This window comes from Bubalus bubalis, chromosome 3 (genome assembly GCF_019923935.1).
Source record: "Bubalus bubalis isolate 160015118507 breed Murrah chromosome 3, NDDB_SH_1, whole genome shotgun sequence".
Taxonomy (NCBI): domain Eukaryota; kingdom Metazoa; phylum Chordata; class Mammalia; order Artiodactyla; family Bovidae; genus Bubalus; species Bubalus bubalis.
Genome location: NC_059159.1, coordinates 71,360,591 through 71,380,572, shown reverse-complemented (window position 1 = coordinate 71,380,572; position 19,982 = coordinate 71,360,591). Strand labels below are relative to the sequence as shown.

The following is a 19,982-nucleotide window of genomic DNA, read 5'->3' as shown; positions in this document are numbered from 1 at the left end:
ATCAAAACACCATTGCAGGAAGACCCATGTCCACACTAAGACATGTGTGGTGTGGTACGTAATGCTTATGGTGTTTTTATAAATAATTACTAAAAACTAGCACCCTACATGGGTTTCCCTGGTGGCTTAACGGTTAAGAATCCACCTGTAAATGCAGGAGACACTGGTTCGATCCCTGGGTCGGGAAGATCCCCTGGAGAAGAAAATGGCAACCCACTCCAGTATACTTGCCTGGAGAATCCCATGGACAGAGGAGCCTGGTGGGCAACAGTCCATACAGTCACAAAACAATTGGACATGACTGACTTAAAAACAGCACCCTACCTGTCTATCAGTGGTCCGTCCAGACAACAGTAACAGCCATGAATAATGAAAAGGAACAGGCCACTGACCACAGGAACCTCCAAGGCCTTCCGCTAAGTTGAAGAGGCTGGCTAGCTACTGCCTTCCATATGCTGCACAGACAGGCAGAGAGAGCACACCAGCTGTCACCAGAGGCTGCGATTTGGGGCAGGGGGTGGGTTCCCAGGGGCACCGGAGAACTTTCTGGGGTGGTGGAAAGTGCTATGCCTTGATTGTGGTGGTGGTTACAAACCATATGCAGTTGTCAGAATTCATGGAACCATAGGTCTTAAAAGGGTAATTTCCTAAATTATATCTCAAACACCAGACTTAAAAAATGCTTTCGTGCATTTCAAAAAGCCACTGTGAACCACAAAACAACTGCCTGCTTCCTTTCAAGTGTTTTTGTTGTGACCTCAAGGGCCGACCACATGGGGAGAGATTCCTTTTTCATTCTGGCTTAGTCAGACCGAGCTGCCCTAATGAAATGCCATAGACTGCTGGCTTACACAACAGAAATTTATCTTCTCACAGTGCTGGAGGCTGGAAGTCCAAGATCCAGGTGGCAGCCGACCCAGTTCCTCCCGACCCACATGGCCTCCCTGTGGATTCAGGTAGTGAGTGAGACCCCGCCCACCCCCGACCCTGCCTTGTGACCTCATTTAGCCATAATTCTTTCTTGGCATGCATGCTGACCATGCTAACTCGCTTCAGTCGTGATCGACTCTCTGCAACTGTATGGACTGTAGCCCACAGGCTCCTCTGTCCCTGGGAGTCTCCAGGCAAGAATACTGGAGTGGGTTGCCATGCCCTCCTCCAGGGGCTCTTCCGCACCCAGGGATGGACCCGGGTCTCTTAACGTCTCCTGCATTGGCGGGTGACTTCTTTACCATTATCACCACTTGGGAAGCTCACTCTTTCCTTAGTGTCACCATCAGAAAACATGGCCATGCTGGGGCCTAGGGTTCCAACATGTGAATTCTGGGTCCAAAATAAATACCCAGGGCACAGGACCCTCCGGTGCCCCCGAGGTCACAGAACCCACTGGGGTTCTTGTCTAGGTACTGCTCGTGGTAATCCTCCACATAGTTAAAGGTCTATCCCTCCCGGATGTCCGTGGTGAACAGGCCAAAACCATGCTCCAACAGAACCTGTGAAGAGAAAGGGGCCATCAGGACCAGATGCCGGGGATCCTGGGAAGGAGAAGGGGTGGGGTCGGATGGGAGGGGCGGGGTCGGGATAGGAGGGGCAGACAAGTGGCCACAGGGGTGGAGAGGGTGAGCAGTGGTGCTTGGAGCCTGCGCTGGGCCACTTCCCCGCTGGGTTATCCTGAGCAAGCATCTCCCTCCCTGTGCCTCAAGGGTCTGGGGTTTCACATCTGAGGTTTAATTTGTTTGTTTTCTGATTCTGAAATTTATACTCTACGCTCTACACTAGCTCTGCCCCCAGGGTGGCGGGAGCCCTTGTGTGGGTTCTGGCTGCCCTGGGGAGGTGGGGTCCCTGAGGGGACTCACTGCGGCTGCAGTGGGGGGGGGGGCAGTGTGGCCCCTCTGCCCCAGCACGGGATGGACAGAGCATGCCCCCCTCGCTGGTTGTGGCTCTGGGCAGCAGGGACCCCGCCTGGACGCCCTGGAGGGCAGGGGCCACCTGGAGTCTGGGCTCTGCCCCTGCAGTCTGGAGCCTGGGGAGTGAAGTCAGGGGAGCATGTGGCCTGAGGGCCTGGTCGGCTCCTCGCCGCCCTCTGTGACCCAGTTTAAGGCCTGGTGGCACCTGCTGCCAGGGAGAGGAACACAGTAAACACCAGTGGGGGAGGAGAGCCCAGCTATTTGGGGCAGGAGACGGATTAAGAAATAGACATTGTTCCCCGTGGATCTCCGCCTGTTTCCTCTCCCTTCTGGATTTCAGCTGTGCCCTAGTTCTTTCTTGGTACAGGCTGCTCGGGGTCTCTGAGCTCAAGGCCACAGAGACGTGACCTTGGTTCACGCATTCCATTTTAGACAATGGTGGGAGGCGGGACCTGGGACTCTTGTCTCCTTAAGGGACCTGCTGTTACTGATAGCCTGTGGGCTTCTGGGGATGAATTCCTCACGTCCGCCAGGAAGGGCGGTGGGTCTAGTCTTTGAGTTCAGTGTGAACCCATGGCCTGACCATCTGCTGAACCCTGCTGTGACTTTCTGAATTTCCTTCTAGCCCGCTGAGGGGGAAGCAAGGGGATGGCTCCAAAACCTCAGGCCCGGGTGTTTAGGAAGATGACCTTGAGCAGAGAAATTCAAGAAGGTCCCAGAAGGAAATTCCACTCAGAAAATTGAAGTGAGGCTACTTTCATGGCAGGGTGGAAGGCTGTGGGCATCATAAAGTGTCCTGATGAAGGAGGGCATTTCAGAGACCGGCTGTAGCCATCAGCCATGGGACAAGAACAGGAAGCCTTGCTATTGGAGTCCAGTGAGGAGGGCAGGTGTGGAGGGGAGATTCCGGCAGGAACCAGGTCAAGGAGGGACCCTGCCCCTGGGAGCAAGTGGCCCCAACAGAAAGGGATAGAGAGGAAGTCCCCCAATCTCCTCCTACCTGCCTCCTGCCCCTGTGCATGCCTCCTACTGCCAAGGGCGAGCCATGTGACATTCAGGGACACCACCCCCCCTCCCCAGGTGACCAGTCTGGAGGCGTCAACCTCCTGGGACTCAGGGAAGGACAGCCAGTGGATTTGTATTGGTGAAATGGGGACAGATGGAAAATAACTGCAGTATCATCCCAGTGTTCCCTCCCAAAGAACAGAGCTGAAAGCTGTGAGCCATCCTTATTTCAGAGCGGATAAAGATAGCCAACTGCCCAGTAAGGCTTTTCATGGCTTTGTGTTGGTCTCAGCCTATTGATAGCCATGCCGTCAGCTAGGAATATGGGTGGCACTCGTCCAGACCGTGTTACTTGCAGCCAGCCCCCATGGACATCTCCTCCAATGAGTGGCTGGATCAGCCTTTGTGGTTCTCATTAGGATGGCAGGATATGCTTCAGCAAAAACCATCAGAGAACTTAAAAAAAATTATTTTTTTGTGGCCATTGCTGCGTGGATTTTTCTCTAGTTGTGGCAAGCAGGGGCTACTCTCTGGTTGTGATGCAAGGGCTTCTCATTATGATGGCTTCTCTCATTGTGAAGCATGGGCTTTAGGCACACGGGCTTCAGTGGTTCTAGCACATGGGCTCATCATTGTGGTTCTCGGGCTCTAGAGCACAGGCTCAATAGTTGTGGTGCATGGGCTTATTGTTCTGAGGCATGTGGGATCTTCCCGGACCAGGGATTGAACCCATGTCTCTGCATTGGCGGGCAGATTCTTTACCAATGAGCCACCAGGGAACCCCAACAGGGAACTTTGAGGAATAAGATCTATTACTCCAAGTCCTGGAGTGTACACAGCACACCTGAGGGGTCACACAGCCAGGTTGCAGGGAGAGAGAGAAAGATATAACAGACCTGGGGATCTCGCTTTCATTAGCATTGAGGGTAGGGTGTCTAGGGTCTCGCAGATTCATTCTTTATTGACTAACTTAAAGCATATGACCAGGAATTGGGGTGCAGGAAGGGAGAAGCAGGTCACTCAGGCAGTTATGTAGGTTACCCAGGGCTTTCTGGAAAAAGGACCTTCATAGATGGAGACCTTCACGAGTCTGATTCCTGATCTGGTTGGTTAGCTGATGGCTGAGCCGTCCAGCTGACAATATGTGTATTCAGGATGGATGTCTTTTGAACTGGATGATTCAGCAATCAAAAACGTAAAATGTCAAGCACTTAATGCATGTATAATATGCTGTGCTTAGGCCTTTGCAGGTGTTAGCTCATTTAATCCTCATAGCAACCATTGGAGGGAATTGTTCTTCTACTTTCCACATTTAGTTTATCAGTGTGCCGGCTATTGTATCTTGATGCTCAGCTCCATCTCTGCCTTTCTAAACTCTCCTAAGAATTTTAGATGCTGAAAGCTGCTCACATCGCTCAGAGTCCCAGCAGGCTTCAGATTTAGATCCTCAGGCGAGTTTTAGAAGGCAGGAGGCAAGGAGAAACACTGTTTTCCTTAGCAGCTGTACACAGGCATGAAGATTTCAGCAGAAGACAGTTGGGAGGTTTTGCCTTTAAGTTGGGTGTCCTTCCTCAAATTGTTACTTTAATGCTGAAGAGAATCATAAGATGATTAGCAGGGAGTTATTATCATTCCTGAGGCCTACTGAGCTTCACCAAGCAAGCAACTGTTTTTCTTGGCCTTTGCACTCAAGCCCTTTTAATGGTTCTGTAAGCATCCATCTCTATGTACTAAATCCCTTTCGGCTTGAGATATGCAGGTTATTTTCTATTTTCCTGATAGAATCCTGACTGATATAGTTATTTGGTATTGAATGTGGTTTCAGGAAATACAACTGCACAGATGGGAATCTAAGATTTCTTGTCAGGCCTAATTTGATTTGAAGGGAATAATGACCTCTTTGCTGGTGGAAAATGGGATTCTGGGAGACCAGGGTATGCAATGTCAAAACAGTTTCTCAAATTATTACCTGTCATTCTTAGAATCCTGTTAGAGGAGAACAAGTGACATTTGCAATAGAATTTTCTGGTGGAAGAGATAAGTACAAGAGCTACTATTACCAAATACGGTGGAAAGTTTACAGGGAAAGCAACAACAATAATATTGGAGTTTTACATTGTCAACTCAAAGGCATTATCCAACAGCCAGAGAAGTTTCTACAACTGCCCTAAAGGAATCTCTTTATCTATTGCATCAAAAATTAGACCCAGGGTTGGTCCTGCAGGTGGCAGAATGACAACATAACTTGAATTCACAACTTCATTAGGTCCATACATAAAAGGTGATTAATTGGGGAAGAAGGTGACCAAGAAAATTACAGTGGAATGTTTGGATGGATTAAAATGAGTTAGTGTACTTTAAAACCTCAAATCCAGGAATTCCCTGGCTATCCAGTGGTAAAGACTCCTTGATGCCAATGCAGAGGGTACAGACTCAATCTCTGGTTGGGGAACTAAGATCCTGAATGCTGTGTGGTGCAGCCAAAAAAGAATAAAATAAAAATAAAATACCTCAAAATCTCACTGAACTTCCATTACTGTTAGAAGCAGTCCTTCTACCCCATTCTTGGGAGGCTAGTCTCCTCTCCATGAAGACTTTGTAATGACTTAACTGAAATTACTTTCCCAGAAGATGCTGGGGACTTCCCAGGTGGCGCTGGTGGTAAAGAATGCTCCTGCCAATGCAGGAGACATGGGTTCACCATCCCTGGGTTGGGAAGATCCCATGGAGTAGCAAACAGCAACCCACTCCAGTATTCTTGCCTGGAAAATTTCATGGGCAGAGGAGACTGGCAGGCTACAGTCCTTGGGGCTGAAGAAAATTGGACACAACTGAGCGACTAAGCACACATACGTACACGATACTGGGTTCTCCCCATGACCCATCCCTGCGACCTCCTATGGCAGTCAGAACCATAAGTGAAGTCATCCCAATATCCTTCATATGGGATCAGGTAAATCTGACCCAGGAGAAGATATTATCCACAATAACAGACCTGCAACCTTCTGCTGATGCGTATTTGTAGACACTTGAGGATTACGTGTGAGAAGAGACTCTAAAGGAGTTGTTAAAATGGTCAGTCATGTCTGATTCTTTTGTGACCCGGGACTGTCCATCAGGCTCCTCTGTCCTTGGGATTTTCCAGACAAGAATACTGGAATGGGTTGCCATTTCCTTACCCAGGGGATCTTCCTGCCCAGGAATCAAACCCATGCCTCTTGCATTAGCAGGTGGATTCTTTACCACTGAGCCACCAGGAAAACCCTCGAAAAGAATTAGGCAGAGGATAAAGTAATACATGATTGGACCAAATGTATCAGTCTGAGAGCACTTTAGAGGAAATCTGTATTCTAATGAGTAACCTGGCGCAGCTAGAAGTAGCTGTTTGTTTAGTTGACAAACTAAAACCCTGGATAAAAGATGGCCTACATTAAATGGAATTCTTCGTAAAATATAGAAGAAGGAGTACCAAATCTTGGATAGGAATGTCAGGATGAATTTATTAAATGTGACTTGCTCACTGCTCCTCTAACTCCATCCCTTAATTGAGTCACGAGGATACGGTGTTAAATTAGGCATTGAAAAGTACAACTCCATACGGAGGCTCAGCACCCTCAGGGTACCCTGTTGTGGCCATCATCCATAGGCTGAGGATGGTCAGACGTGTAACCCATCTTGTGGAAGGTCAGTCATACTTGACTTCTTCCCTTTTGGAGTAGGCAGTAATTTTTCATCATAGAAATAGATGTTAATCTGTATATGGATGTGTCTGCCTTGCCCACAAAGCTTCTGCCACCTAACCACTCATAACTCACTAAATGACTAGTTATTCCTCACATGGTTTTCCACTTGGCACAACTTCTGATCAAGTGGTTATAATAGAACAGAAGTAAGGCAATGTGTTGATGTCCGTGGGATTCACTGATCTTAACATCCCAACTCAAAGCAGCACAAGCAATAGCTCCTGTGAGATTTGGGATCACAGAGTCCATGCCTATCTTCCAGGGTCTAACAGAGAAACCCTGGAATGCTTCAAAGGTACTTGTGTAAGGATGGATGGGGAGAAAGGAGGAGAAGATAGTATGGATCTGAAGCTTAGTGACCTGATTTATCACCAGTAAACATGCTGGTAAGCTGTACTTGAGACCCCCAAGCCAAACCATATGGGGTACCACAGAACACGATGCAGGGAGCTGCTTCTCTGAGTTCCTGAGAAGGTGTAGGCTTTCCCCTCCTTTTCTGTTTCTTCCTGGATCCATGGAAGAAATTGAGCCACAGACACAAACATACCAGGCCTCCCCCTGAAGCCAGATCGTATGCCCCAACTGAACACACCCACTTGGAAGAGCCTCCGGCTTCCGTGGATAGTACAGACCATAGGTGCCCCACTGTCTCCCTGAGAATGAGAAAAGAGAGAAGGAACAGTCTAGAGCAGTCAACAGCACCTCTAACTAGAGTGCAGAGTGAGAGGGTCCTAGTGGCATGGGTCAGGGAAGTGGTATCCAACCTTTTTGGCACCAGGGACCAGTTTCGTGGAAGACAGTTTTTCCCTGGACCCAGTTGGGGGGTGGTTTGGTGATGATTCAAGCACATTACATTTATCATGCTGCCACTGATCTGATAGGAGATGGAGCTCAGGCAGTAATAAGAGTGATGGGGAGCAGCTATAAATACACATGGGGCTTGGCTCACTCACCCACAGCTCACCCCCGTCCATGGCCCAGAGGTTGGGGACCCCTGGGCTAGGGCTTCCCTCCTCGTCTCCCTCCTGGGAAGCCAGAACGTGATGGGGCATGTGGAGGTTGGAGCTGAGATGGGGGCTGAGTACCTGGCAGTTGCCTTTGGTGCCCAGTTCTTGCCAGGCGCAAAGCATGTTCCTGGAGAGCTGGTCTACCCTCTGGCTGCAATCTCTCCAGGTAATCTGCACCACTCTCAGCTTCTGCAGGTACATGTTGAAGTTGTCCTTTCGGTCTAGCAAAATGAGGAAGCTAGAGTAAGGATGAGCACTGCTCCACCATGGAGAGGGATGGGCCCCTAAGTGATGAGGGTGGAGGCCCTGGCAAGCATGGAGACACTCAGACCATCACAGACTTAGAGTGACCTAACGCAATGCCCACTCAATCTCCTCTCCACCATCTCCCAGGAGTGGTTTCTCCATCTCTGCTTATTTCTCTGCTTCCCATTGGGAAGCTCACTCCCTCTGGAAGCAGCCTACCAAACCCTCACCCCAGCCTCTGCCAGGTGAATATGGAATGAGCTTTCTCAGTGACCCCACCATCTCTTCACAGCCAGGCTTTGCCTTGTGCGGAGGTTCATAACAGCCTAACTTCTGTACCCACCTCTGCCAGTCCAGTGGAGAGGCCAGGAGGATGGCATACCTAAAGGTGCCATCTCGAAGGAAAGAAACAACCCGGATCCAAGAGGATCCCGCTCATCCCCTTCCCGAATCCCTGTCTGGTCAGCTTGGATGTAGTGGAGGACTGTGCTTGCCCGGGGAATCACTGTCTCAGAGTCGTCTCAGGATGGTGGTCTAGTGAAAGTGTTGCCACTCCATCGTGTCCAACTATTTGCAACCGCATGGAGCCCACCAGGCTCCTCTGTGCATGGGATTCTTCAGGCAAGAATACTGGAGTGGGTTGCCATGCCCTCCTCCAGGGGATCTTCCCTACCCAGGGATCAAACCCACATCTCCTTTGTCCCCTGCACTGGCAGGTGGATTCTTTACCATCTGAGCCACCAGGGAAGTCTACATGAGCTTCATCTGATGATAAACATTTGGGGAGATGTAATTGTAAAACCACCTAGGAGGGAAGAATGCAAACTTTCTTTCTACAGTGCTTCTAGGCTCTGAAAGAAATCACCATCACTCCCATGCATTTAGGTTCATCTATATTCCATTGGAGGGACTGATGCTAAAGCTGAAACTCCAGTTCTTTGGCCACCTTATGCAAAGAGTTGACTCATTGGAAAAGACCCTGATGCTGGGAGGGATTGGGGGCAGGAGGAGAAGGGGACGACAGAGGATGAGATGGCTGGATGGCATCACTGACTTGATGGACATGAGTTTAAGTAAACTCCAGGAGTTGGTGATGGACAGGGAGGCCTGGCGTGCTGTGATTCATGGGGTTGCAAACAGTCAGACACGACTGAGCAACTGAACTGAACTGAACTGATGTTCCAGGCTTCTATTGATGGTAAGGACCTTACATGTATAATCTCACTTAATTTAATCCACACAGCGTATTTGAAGGCTGTAGTCTTGTCATTCTACAGATGAGAAAACGTGAAAGAAAATAATCTGGGGGAGCTAGGTCGGAATCACAAAGCGAGAGTGGTGAGGCCAAAATTCCGACCTGAGTCTTCCAAAGCATCATGCTGTCTAGCCTGGGGCTAGACATTTAGGCATAAATTTTCTGGGTTCAGAAGGGAAGGTACATACCATATGAAGGAGCCATCACCCACTCTGTCATCCAGCAGCGGCCCCAGATCTTCTCCTTCTTCTGCAGGCAGATGGGCATTTTGAAGTTATTGAATTGTACTGGTGTGGCAAGCAGCAACAGGGAGAGGTCGCTGTCCAGGTGAGGTGGTTCATAATCTTTGTGAATAATTATCTTCTGCACTTGCTTTCTCTCCAGGCGGGAGTCCTTGAGTGTTCTGGATCCCATGACCACAGTGATGTTTTCCAAGGTCATTTCTAACCTAAAGAATGAATATAATAACTATAAACTACAATATAATAATATTGCATTTCTCACTTACAAGCACATTTATTAACACCTGGTGGCTCTGACGGTAAAGAATCTGCCTGCAATGCAGGAGACCCAGGTTCCATCCCTCTGGGTCAGGAAGATTCCCCTGGAGAAGGAAATGTCCACTCCAGTATTCTTGCCTGGAGAATTCCATGGATGGAGGAGCCTGGTGGGCTACAGTCCATGGGGTCACAAAGAGTCGAACACAACTGAGTGACTAACACTTTAACACTTTGTAAACAGTAGAGTTTAGAGTTGAATACTGAGAATACTGAGGGTGTACAGTGGCCGAAGAGAGGCTAGAGATCAGAGTGGCAGAAGTCAGGGGTCTAAACTCAGGCAAAACTCTGGGCTAGTGAACAGTCAGCTCAAGGAGACTTTCCCACGGAAGACAGTGGGGTGAATCCACCCAAGAAACCGGACTGTGAACTCCTTGACAACTGGAGACTTGACTGTCTTGTGGACCACCATATTGTCATCACTTAAAACAGCATGTGGTGGCCTGTATGCGTACAGTGAGTGAATACAGTGGTGGTCTACACAGAGGGCAGGCAGGGGAGGGGAAGCTTTGTACTGATTTTCCACTACTGGGCGCATAGTCACGACTAGCAGCCAATGTTTGGATCTGGTTAGCTTGAGAGAGTAGGTATAGAGCAGATACCTTTCGGTACAAATCCAGTGGACACACACTTGGGGTAGAGCCCATGGCTTCACATGCATCATGTAGTAACCCACTAAGCTACCCAGCCCAGGCAATACATTGAGGAAACCTGACGTAAAGTAAGATAACGCCTCAGAAACTTACAAGGTTCTTGGGAAGCAGTGTGCAGCCGTCAGAACCCACCACCGATGTATGATTGAGCCTCCACAGAGGTGTTTCTGCGAGATCTGGATACTCACTTGCCATGGGAACTCGCCATCCTGGACGTTCAACAGTTCGTGAGTTTGTAGCACAGTTGAGTTTGAAAACTTGGGTCTGTAGCCACAATGAACTTCATCTGAAAGGGAAAAGAAAGAACACTTGGTCCAGAAGAAGCACTAAGAAATCCTTATCGCGTGTTCCCAGCAGAGACTGCTGGGATAGAACTGAGTGAAGTGGGCTGGTGCAGAGGGAACAGACCTCAGACCACTCCAGTCAAACACACCCCCTGTACTCTTTGTCCCTCACATTCAAGAGGAGCTGTGAGATCTGGGAAGGTCAGGGCGGTGATACAGTGGGAGCTGGCAAGTTGTTGGAATGGCAGCGGAGAAGTGCAAAGATGTGCAGGGTCCATTCAGGAAACAGAGACTATGCAGGGCTGGGACAGGAAAAGCTTACTATCAAGAATTACATCGCTCATGATCAGAGAAATGCAAATCAGAGCCACAATGAGGCACCATCTCATGCCAGTCAGAATGGCTGCCATCAAAAAGTCTACAAGCAATAAACACTAGAGAGGGTGTGGACAAAAGGGAACCCTCTTACACTGTTGGTGGGAATGCAAACTAGTACAGCCACTATGGAGAACAGTGTGGAGATTCCTTAAAAAGCTGGAAACAGAACTGCCTTATGATCCAGCAATCTCACTTCTGGGCATACATACTGAGGAAACCAGAATTGAAAGAGACACGTGTACCCCAATGTTCATCACAGCACTGTTTATAATAGCCAGGATGTGGAAGCAACCTAGATGTCTATCTGCAGATGAATGGATAAGGAAGTTGTGGTACATATACACAATGGAATATTACTCAGCTATTAAAAAGACTACATTTGAGTCAGTTCTAATGAGGTGGATGAAACTGGAGCCTATTATACAGAGTGAAGTAAGTTAGAAAGAAAAACACCAATACAGCATATTAATGCATATATATAGAATTTAGAAAGATGGTAATGACGATCCTATATGCAAGAGAGCAAAAGAGACACAGATGTAAAGAACAGACTTTTGGACTCTGTGGGAGAAGGTGAGGGTGGGATGATTTGAGAGAATAGCATTGAAACATGTATACTACCATATGTGAAATAGATGATCAGTCCGAGTTTGATGCATGAAATGGGGCACTCAAAGCTGGTGCACTGGGATGACCCTGAGGGATGGGATGGGGAGGGAGGTGGGAGGGGGTTTCGGGATGGGGGGACACATGTACACCCATGACTGATTGATGTCAGTGTATGGCAAAAGCCACCACAATATTGTAAAGTAATTAGCTCCCAAAGAAAGAATTATAAATGAGGGACTTCCCTGGCAGTCAGCTGGTTAAGACTTCACTTTCCAATGCAGGAAGGTGCAGGTTTGACCCCTGATTGGGAGGCTAAGGTCCCATATATCTCATGGCCAAAAAACCAAAACATGAAACAGAAACACTACTGTAAAAAATTCAATAAAGATTTTTAAAATGTTCCACATTAAAAAAATCTTTTAAAAAAAAAGAGTTATGAAGTATAACAGAGGAGTAACTATTTAATACAAAGAGTCTAGAGGACTCCAAGAATACCCCAGGATTAGGGAAGAAAAGAAGGACCAAACTTGGCAAGGGAGTCCCTCCCCCAGGTTGGGATTCAGAATTCACTGGAGAACATAGGTTTGCCACACAAGGGAAGAGAGAGGTTTGCCAGTCTGCATCCATAGATGCTTTCCAGGTGGTGCTAGAGGCAAAGAATCTGCCTGCCAATGCCGGAGATGAAAGAGACATAGGTCCGATCCCTGGGTCGGGAAGATCCCCTGGAGGAGGAAATGGCTACCCACTCCAGTATTCTTGCCTGGAGAATCCCATGGACAGAGGAGTCTGGCAGCCTACAGTCCATGGGGTTGCAAAGAGTCAGACATGAAGCTTAGCACTGAACTGATTGCTCTCCATGCAGGAAACACCTCTCCAGAGAGCAGCTGGGCTACAGCACTCTTCCTGGGTGCAGGTGGACTGCTGGTTTGGGGGCAGGTAAATGGAAGGAGCTTAGGTATGATATATACATATTGTTTTGTAAAAAGCTATTTAGACATTAAAGATGATAATTCTTTAGCTGAAAAAATATTATAAAGACTTAACCCAATTTGTCATTTCTTTTGTCTTTGATGTTCAGGAAATTAAAATTTGTTGCTGAGTCAAAACTATTCCTTTATGATTATTCCCTTATGTGCTTAGAAATTCATTCCTTTTGCTAAAAAGTTATTCAGTTCAGTTCAGTTCAGTTCAGTCACTCAGTCGTGTCTGACTCTTTGTGACCCCATGGACTGCAGCACGCCAGGTCTCCCTGTCCATCACCAACTCCCGGAGTTTATTCAAACTCATGTCCATTGAGTTGGTGATGCCATCCAACCATCCCATCCTCTGTCGTCCACTTCTCCTCTCGCCTTCAATCCTTCCCAGCATCAAGGAGCTTTTCTCTAAGGAGTCTGTCCACGTCCATCTGTCATGATTGCCTTTACATGGCATAAGAACATCAGTAATCTCTGGAGTCCCTCCTCAGCCAATTCAGCTGTATCGTTTGCTCTAATTCTTCTCATCAATACCCAGGAGTCATCTTTGGTTAATTCAGGACAAATATTCTTATCTCTTGCCCCTAGTTTTCATATTGCTTCAAAATTTTGGAATCCAGACATAAACTATTACTCAGCTGTAAAAAAAGAACAAATCAATGTCATTTGCAGCAACATAGATGGACCTAGAGACCGGCATACTGAGTTAAGTAAGTCAGACACAGAGAGACAAATATCATATAGTATCGCTTATATGTGAAATCTTTAAAAATGGGTAAAAATGAACTTATTTACAAAAAAATAAACAGAATCACAGATGTAGAAAGCAAACTTATGATTACCAGGGGAGAGGAGGAGAGGGGGCTAAATTGAGAGACTGGGATTGACATATACCAACTACTATATACAAAATAGATGTCTAGTAAGAACCTATTGTATATAGCACAAGGAACTCTGCTCAATACTTTGTAATGACCTATATAGGAAGAGTGTTAGTTGCTCAGTTGTGTCCAACTCCTTGTGACCACATGGACTGTAGCCTGCCAGGTTCTTCTGTCCATGGGATTCTCCAGGCAAGAATACTGGAGTGGGTAGACATTTCCTTCTTCAGGGGATCTTCCCAACCCAGGGATTGAACCCAGGTCTCCTGCATTGCAGGAGGCAGACCCTTTACCATCTGAACCACCAGGGAAACTTTCTCAGAAATTATCACCAATAGAATCTTTTTTAAAAAGTGGATGTTTGTATATGTGTAACTGATTGACTTTTCTGTACACCTGAAACTCAGTTCAGTTCAGTTGCTCAGTTGTGTCCGACTCTTTGCGACCCCATGAACTGCAGCACACCAGGCCTCCCTGTCCATCACCAACTCCCAGAGTTTACCCAAACTCATGTCCAATGAGTTGGTGATGCCATCTAACCATCTCATCCTCTGTCGTCCCCTTTTCCTCCCGCCTTCAATCTTTCCCAACATCAGAGTCTTTTCAAAAGAGTCAGCTCTTCACATCAGGTGGCCAAAATATTGGAGTTTCAGCTTCAACATCAGTCCTTCCAATGAACACCCAGGACTGATTTCCTTTAGGATGGACTGGTTGGATCTCCTTGCAGTCCGAGGGACTCTCAAGAGTCTTCTGCAACACCACAGTTCAAAAGCATCAATTCTTCGGCGCTCAGCTTTCTTTATAGTCCAACTCTCACATCCATACATGTCTACTGGAAAAACCATAGCCTTGACTAGATGGACCTTTGTTGATAAAGTAATGTCTCTGCTTTCTAATATGCTGTCTAGGTTGGTCATAACTTTTCTTCCAAGGAGTAAGCGTCTTTTAATTTCATGGCTGCAGTCACCATCTGCAGTGATTTTGGAGCCCAGAAAAATAAAGTCTGACACTGTTTCCCCATCTATTTTCCATGAAGTGATGGGACCGGATGCCATGATCTTTGTTTTCTGAATGTTGAGCTTTAAGCCAACTTTTTCACTTTCCTCTTTCACTTTCATCAAGAGGCTCTTTAGTTCTTCTTCACTTTCTGAAACTAACACATTGTAAATTAATTATACTTCAATAAATTTTTTTAAAAAACTGCAAAAAATAAAAATAATCAGAGAGTGAAGGTCCCTTTCTCTCACCCCTGCTCTTGGTCTCCTTTTTCTTCTCCCCACCATCTCCTCTACCTCCTGAGAACTTCTCAAACTCTCAGGTGAGCACGCACATTTGGATACATACTCCCCTTGTGCTCTAAAGGGCATTTAGCATGAATATGTGGCAATATCTCAGCACAGCTCTCGCAGATGCCCCATGCTTATTTCAGTTTTGCTTCTTAAAGTTGATACTCAGTAGTAGGCATCCTTTTAGATACTCTGGCTGCCTCAGATATAGCATTTGAGACAAATGTTTGTTCTTAAGAGATTTAAACTAAATCAGAGTTCAGTGCTTGAATCCTTCATTCAGATTTTACCTATGAAATCTTCTGGGTTTGTTGCCACCATGTTTAAGAACAGATCAGGTCAGTGGTTGCAATGGTTGAATTAATTTAATATTTCGGTCAAAGACTAATGAGAACTCTACAACTAGGACCACTTGAACAAATGATCGTCATTCACTTCTTGTCGAATGCTGACAAAATGTTCAAAACTAAATGAATATAGTTTGCTGAGTACACTGAGTTGATGACAATAAATTAGTAGATATTTATTTTTGGAGATGTCACTTTCCAGAAACTGGTGCTTTTTTTTTTTTTTTAACTCCTCCTCCACCGTCAGAGGGAGAAGGCAATGGCACCCCACTCCAGTACTCTTGCCTGGAAAATCCCATGGATGGAGGAGGCTGGTGCGCTGCAGTCCATGGGGTCACTAGGAGTCGGACACGATTGAGCAACTTCACTTTCACTTTTCACTTTCCTGCATTGGATAAGGAAATGGCAACCCACTCCAGTGTTCTTGCCTGGAGAATCCCAGGGATGGGGGAGCCTGGTGGGCTGCCGTCTATGGGGTCACACAGAGTCAGACACGACTGAAGCGACTTAGCAGCAGCAGCCACTGTCAGAATATCACACTTCCCTTCAAGTCAATTGTTCTTGTTCTTTTTTATTATTATTATTTCTCATTTTTTAAGAAGTTTTTGACATGGACCTTTTTTTAAGTTTTTATTGAATTTATTACAGGATTGCTTCCATTTTATATTTCAGTTTTTTGGTTACGAGGCATGTGGGATTTTAGCTCCCTACTAGGAATTGAACCCACACCCCTGTGCTAGTGCCACACAGCTAGCAAGGGCTAGGACCAGGCGTTCTGATTCTAGAATCACTGAAAGCAGTGAAATTGGCCTTCGGAGTTGCTTCTCAGGACACAGCCCTTTGTGCCAAAAGATGCAGACTCTGTGTTCTAATATACACTTTATATATCTTCCTTAGGCTAGACTCCATGGGACTCACTGGTACTCTACTACCTTACGAGCATGCAATCCTCAGAGACTTTGCCATCAAGGATTTCCATTGGCTGTACATCTCCTGTGATACTTCAGCCTGAAACCCATCCCTAATTGTTTTCAAGCCCTGGATGAATGCTCTCTATTCCAGTTCCCTTATACAGACACTCATTTATCACAGCTACACCACCGTTCTGCCAGATGACTCAGACTCTTCTTAATATATTTAGATATTTTCAATAAAACACAGCAGTTCCAAATAAAATTGGGTTTGTGGTTTAAGTTTTAAGATGTGACATTCCTGTTGCTTTGTTGGAATCGTCAAATAACTTTAAAATGAGTTGGAGGAAAGATGGCTTGTAAATACATTTACACACACACACTCTCACTCTGCACATACACCCTGATATACACTGACATTGACCAAACTAAATTTTTTAAAGGAAAAAAAAGTCATTATGCTTAAATGAGAAGAACTGAAACTCATGCAGCAAACTTTGAGGATTTTCAGACGATGGCATTATAGTTTTATCAGAGTGTAAGAAGACACTGAGAAATAACAGACACAGCGTGTTCTGGAGTTCCTCACAGTGCAAAACATTGTAAACAAAGTGAAGAAGAAGAAAAAAAAAAAGCCTATGGAGTCCCACACTAGCCACAGCTCAAAGGACAAAAGCCCGTGGCCCAGGAAGGAGAAGGGGAAGACAGGGGGCTGCTTCTTTTGAGCCACTTGACCTCTGCTGGAACAGGCTGGAGTCAACCAGCCATGTGAAACTTCTCCACCCCCATTGCCACCCCCAGCCTTTGACATAACTTCTTAATGGCTCTATTCTTCCAGAACTCTGGGTCCAGACCCTGCAGGATCATTTTAACCAGTGTATTCACTGAGGCCAATCCATCTACTTTGATTCATCCGCTGTAATCTCATTTCCTGAGCCATTTGCTCCAACTCTGCACCCCCTCTGGCCTCTAAATCAGCTCTACAGGAGCCAGGTAAGAGGGTGCAGGCATCCGCCCACCCTCTGCTCTGGCTCAGCCTGGCACAGACCTGAAGTTTCCTGGGCACGTCCCTTGAGTGCCATGAGCAGTGGAATTAGAAGCTGGAGCATTTTCTTTTCATTCCAGTCCAGAATTTCCCAACCCGGGCCCCGAGCCAAAGCTGACAAAATGCCAGCCGTGGCTGCTTCAGTGGCGGCCATCACAAACGCATGGCGGGGCTGGTCCCGGGTGACGTCACAGGAAGCCCGGGGTCAGGAGGAAGCAGGGGCCGCGGGGCAGCCAGGCTCAGGAGCCTCCGCACAGCCCGCTCCCTGCCCGTCTGCCTTCTCTCTGCAGCAGGGACTAGGGGGACACCATATCAGGCACACTTGTCTGCACCCACTCCCCCACCCACGACTGTGAGTCTCTTGAGGAGGCGTGTGTTCTAGTGTCTGCTTGAGCATTAAAGGGCTCTGGGTCTTTGGGTGAGTTTTCATATTCTCGGGAAGCGGATCCCAAAGCCTGCTATTGTGACCAAACCCAGGTCTAGCTGCTCACTGCTCAAAAGCCAATAAAGGGGCCAGGTAGGCGGAAAGGAAAGTTTGCTTTATTTTGGAGGCTGGCAACCTGGGGAGAGGGCAGACATCTGTCCAAAGGCTGACCTTCCCCCCGCCCTACACATGCACACAAGACCACTGGGGGCAAGAGATTTTATAGTCAGAAGGAGGGGGCTACATGCAGAAACAGCACAGTCAACTCTGATAGTCATCTTGAAATTGGCCATCAGGGGTCTGACCAGCATTATCTTGACCGTGTTTACGCACAGTTACTCTTTAGTCCTGGGGAAAGTCTGCTCCCATTTCCCTAAGGCCGGTTCTCAGAGCTGTGGCAGCTCCTGTCATGGCTACAGTCTGGTCATCAGTAGTTAACTTCTCCCCACGGTGGGGGTTTCAGTTTCTATACAACAGCTCACAGGAGATGGTTCAGCATATTATCCATAGTCCTTGAGGAGGAACGAGAGGTCCTTGACTTTGCTTAATCGCTACATTATTATTATCTCCTTTGACTATTTTCCTTCGTTTCTGAAAGTTCTCACTTCGGGGATTAAACTAATTCTTTAGCTAAAGTTTTTCCATAGGAAAAAAAAAAAGCCAGGCAGGGGGGACAAATTCTATACAGTTTATCTCAATTCAGATAGTACTTGGAGTCAGTACAGACCACACAGGTGCAAGACTCAACCCCACAAGACCACCCCAGCTTCAGATGCCAATTGCAAGTCTAGGTTGTGAGAAGTGGAATTTTCCCTGCCATATCGGTAAACAAAGGATGTCACAGTTATTAGTGATTGCAACCACAGCCGACTAAGGTGAGCTGGTGAGCCTTGAGGTAACTCAGGAAGGAAAAGAATATCTGCCATCTAGTAACCATTAGGCTACAGCCACTCCCTACAGTGAGCCCTGAGGAAATCTGGGATTAGAAAACACAGGATACTGGCCCCAGGTAGGTGAGATGCATATGAAATGAATGATTACAGTGAGCCCAGACTCTTGCATCTTCCATATAGAAAAGTGCCAAATTCCTTAATTTGAGATACCTGGTTATCTTTAATTCAGTTCAGTTCAGTTCAGTTACTCAGTCATGTCCGACTCCTTGCGACCCCATGAATCACAGCACGCCAGGCCTCCCTGTCCATCACCAACACCCAGAGTTCACTCAAACTCATGTCCATCGAGTCAGTGATGCCATCCAGCCATCTCATCCTCTGTCATCCCCTTCTCCTCCTGCCCCCAATCCCTCCCAGCATCAGAGTCTTTTCCAATGAGTCAGCTCTTCTCATTAGGTGGCCAAAGTACTGGAGTTTCAGCTTTAGCATCATTCCTTCCAAAGAACTCTCAGGACTGATCTCCTTTAGCATGGACTGGCTGGATCTCCTTGCAGTCCAAAGGACCCTCAAGAGTCCTCTCCAACACCACAGTTCAAAAGCATCAATTCTTTGGTGCTCAGCTTTCTTCACAGTCCAACTCTCACATCCATACATGACTACTGGAAAAACCATAGCCTTGACTAGATGGACCTTTGTTGGCAAAGTAATGTCTCTGCTTTCTAATATGCTATCTAGGTTGGTCATAACTTTCCTTCCAAGGAGTAAGAGTCTTTTAATTTCATGGCTGCAATCACCATCTGCAGTGATTTTGGAGCCCAAAAAATAAAGTCAGCCACTGTTTCCACTGTTTCCCCATCTATTTCCCATGAAGTGATGGGACCAGATGCCATGATCTTCATTTTCTGAATGTTGAGATTTAAGCCAACTTTTTCACTCTCCACTTTCACTTTCATCAAGAGGCTTTTTAGTTCCTCTTCACTTTCTGCCATAAGGGTGGTGTCATCTGCATATCTGAGGTTAGTAATATCTCCCGGAAATCTTGATTCCAGCTTGTGCTTCTTCCAGTCCAGCGTTTCTCATGATGTACTCTGCATAGAAGTTAAATAAGCAGGGTGACAATATACAGCCTTGACGTACTCCCTTTCCTATTTGGAACCAGTCTGTTGTTCCATGTCCAGTTCTAACTGTTGCTTCCTGACCTGCATATAGGTTTCTCAAGAGGCAGGTCTGGTGGTCTGGTATTCTCATCTCTTTAAGAATTTCCCACAGTTTATTGTGATCCACACAGTCAAAGGCTTTGGCATAGTCAATAAAGCAGAAATAGATGTTTTTCTGGAACTCTCTTGCTTTTTCCATGATCCAGCGGATGTTGGCCATTTGATCTCTGGTTCCTATGCCTTTTCTAAAACCATCTTGAACATCTGGAAGTTCATGGTTTACGTATTGTTGAAGCCTGGCTTAGAGATTTTTGAGCATCACTTTACTAGCGTGTGAGATGAGTGCAATTGTGCGGTAGTTTGAGCATTCTTTGGCATTGTCTTTCTTTGGGATTGGAATGAAAACTGACCTTTTCCAGT

At 46.7% G+C, this 19,982-nt stretch overlaps 1 protein-coding gene and 1 long non-coding RNA gene across 2 annotated transcripts; one reads left to right on the top strand and one right to left on the bottom strand.

Moving 5' to 3' along the window:
- The first annotated feature begins 220 nt into the window (after positions 1-220).
- On the top strand, positions 221-17,617 carry LOC112583840. Its single transcript, XR_006549742.2, has 2 exons — positions 221-956; positions 16,030-17,617. It is a non-coding gene; the product is annotated as an uncharacterized LOC112583840 (long non-coding RNA).
- LOC102403695 (serine protease 55) lies at positions 6,987-17,207 on the bottom strand. The gene is made up of 5 exons (XM_025281354.2): positions 17,092-17,207; positions 10,562-10,659; positions 9,352-9,611; positions 7,741-7,883; positions 6,987-7,308 (listed from the first exon to the last, which is right to left on the bottom strand). Exons 2-5 carry the CDS (start codon positions 10,579-10,581, stop codon positions 7,024-7,026), a joined length of 708 nt encoding a protein of 235 aa, XP_025137139.2. The 5' UTR covers positions 10,582-10,659; positions 17,092-17,207; the 3' UTR covers positions 6,987-7,023.
- Positions 17,618-19,982: the final 2,365 nt, after the last annotated feature.

Bases quoted from the DNA above. Each gene is read 5' to 3' on its own strand.
- LOC102403695 (XM_025281354.2), bottom strand. From the start codon at position 10,581: ATGGCGAGTTCCCATGGCAA. The intron at 9,612-10,561 runs GTGAGTATCCAG...TTCATTCTTTAG, and splicing joins ATGGCGAGTTCCCATGGCAA to GTTAGAAATGACCTTGGAAA. The intron at 7,309-7,740 runs GTACTCAGCCCC...TCTCATTCTCAG, and splicing joins GCACCAAAGGCAACTGCCAG to GGAGACAGTGGGGCACCTAT.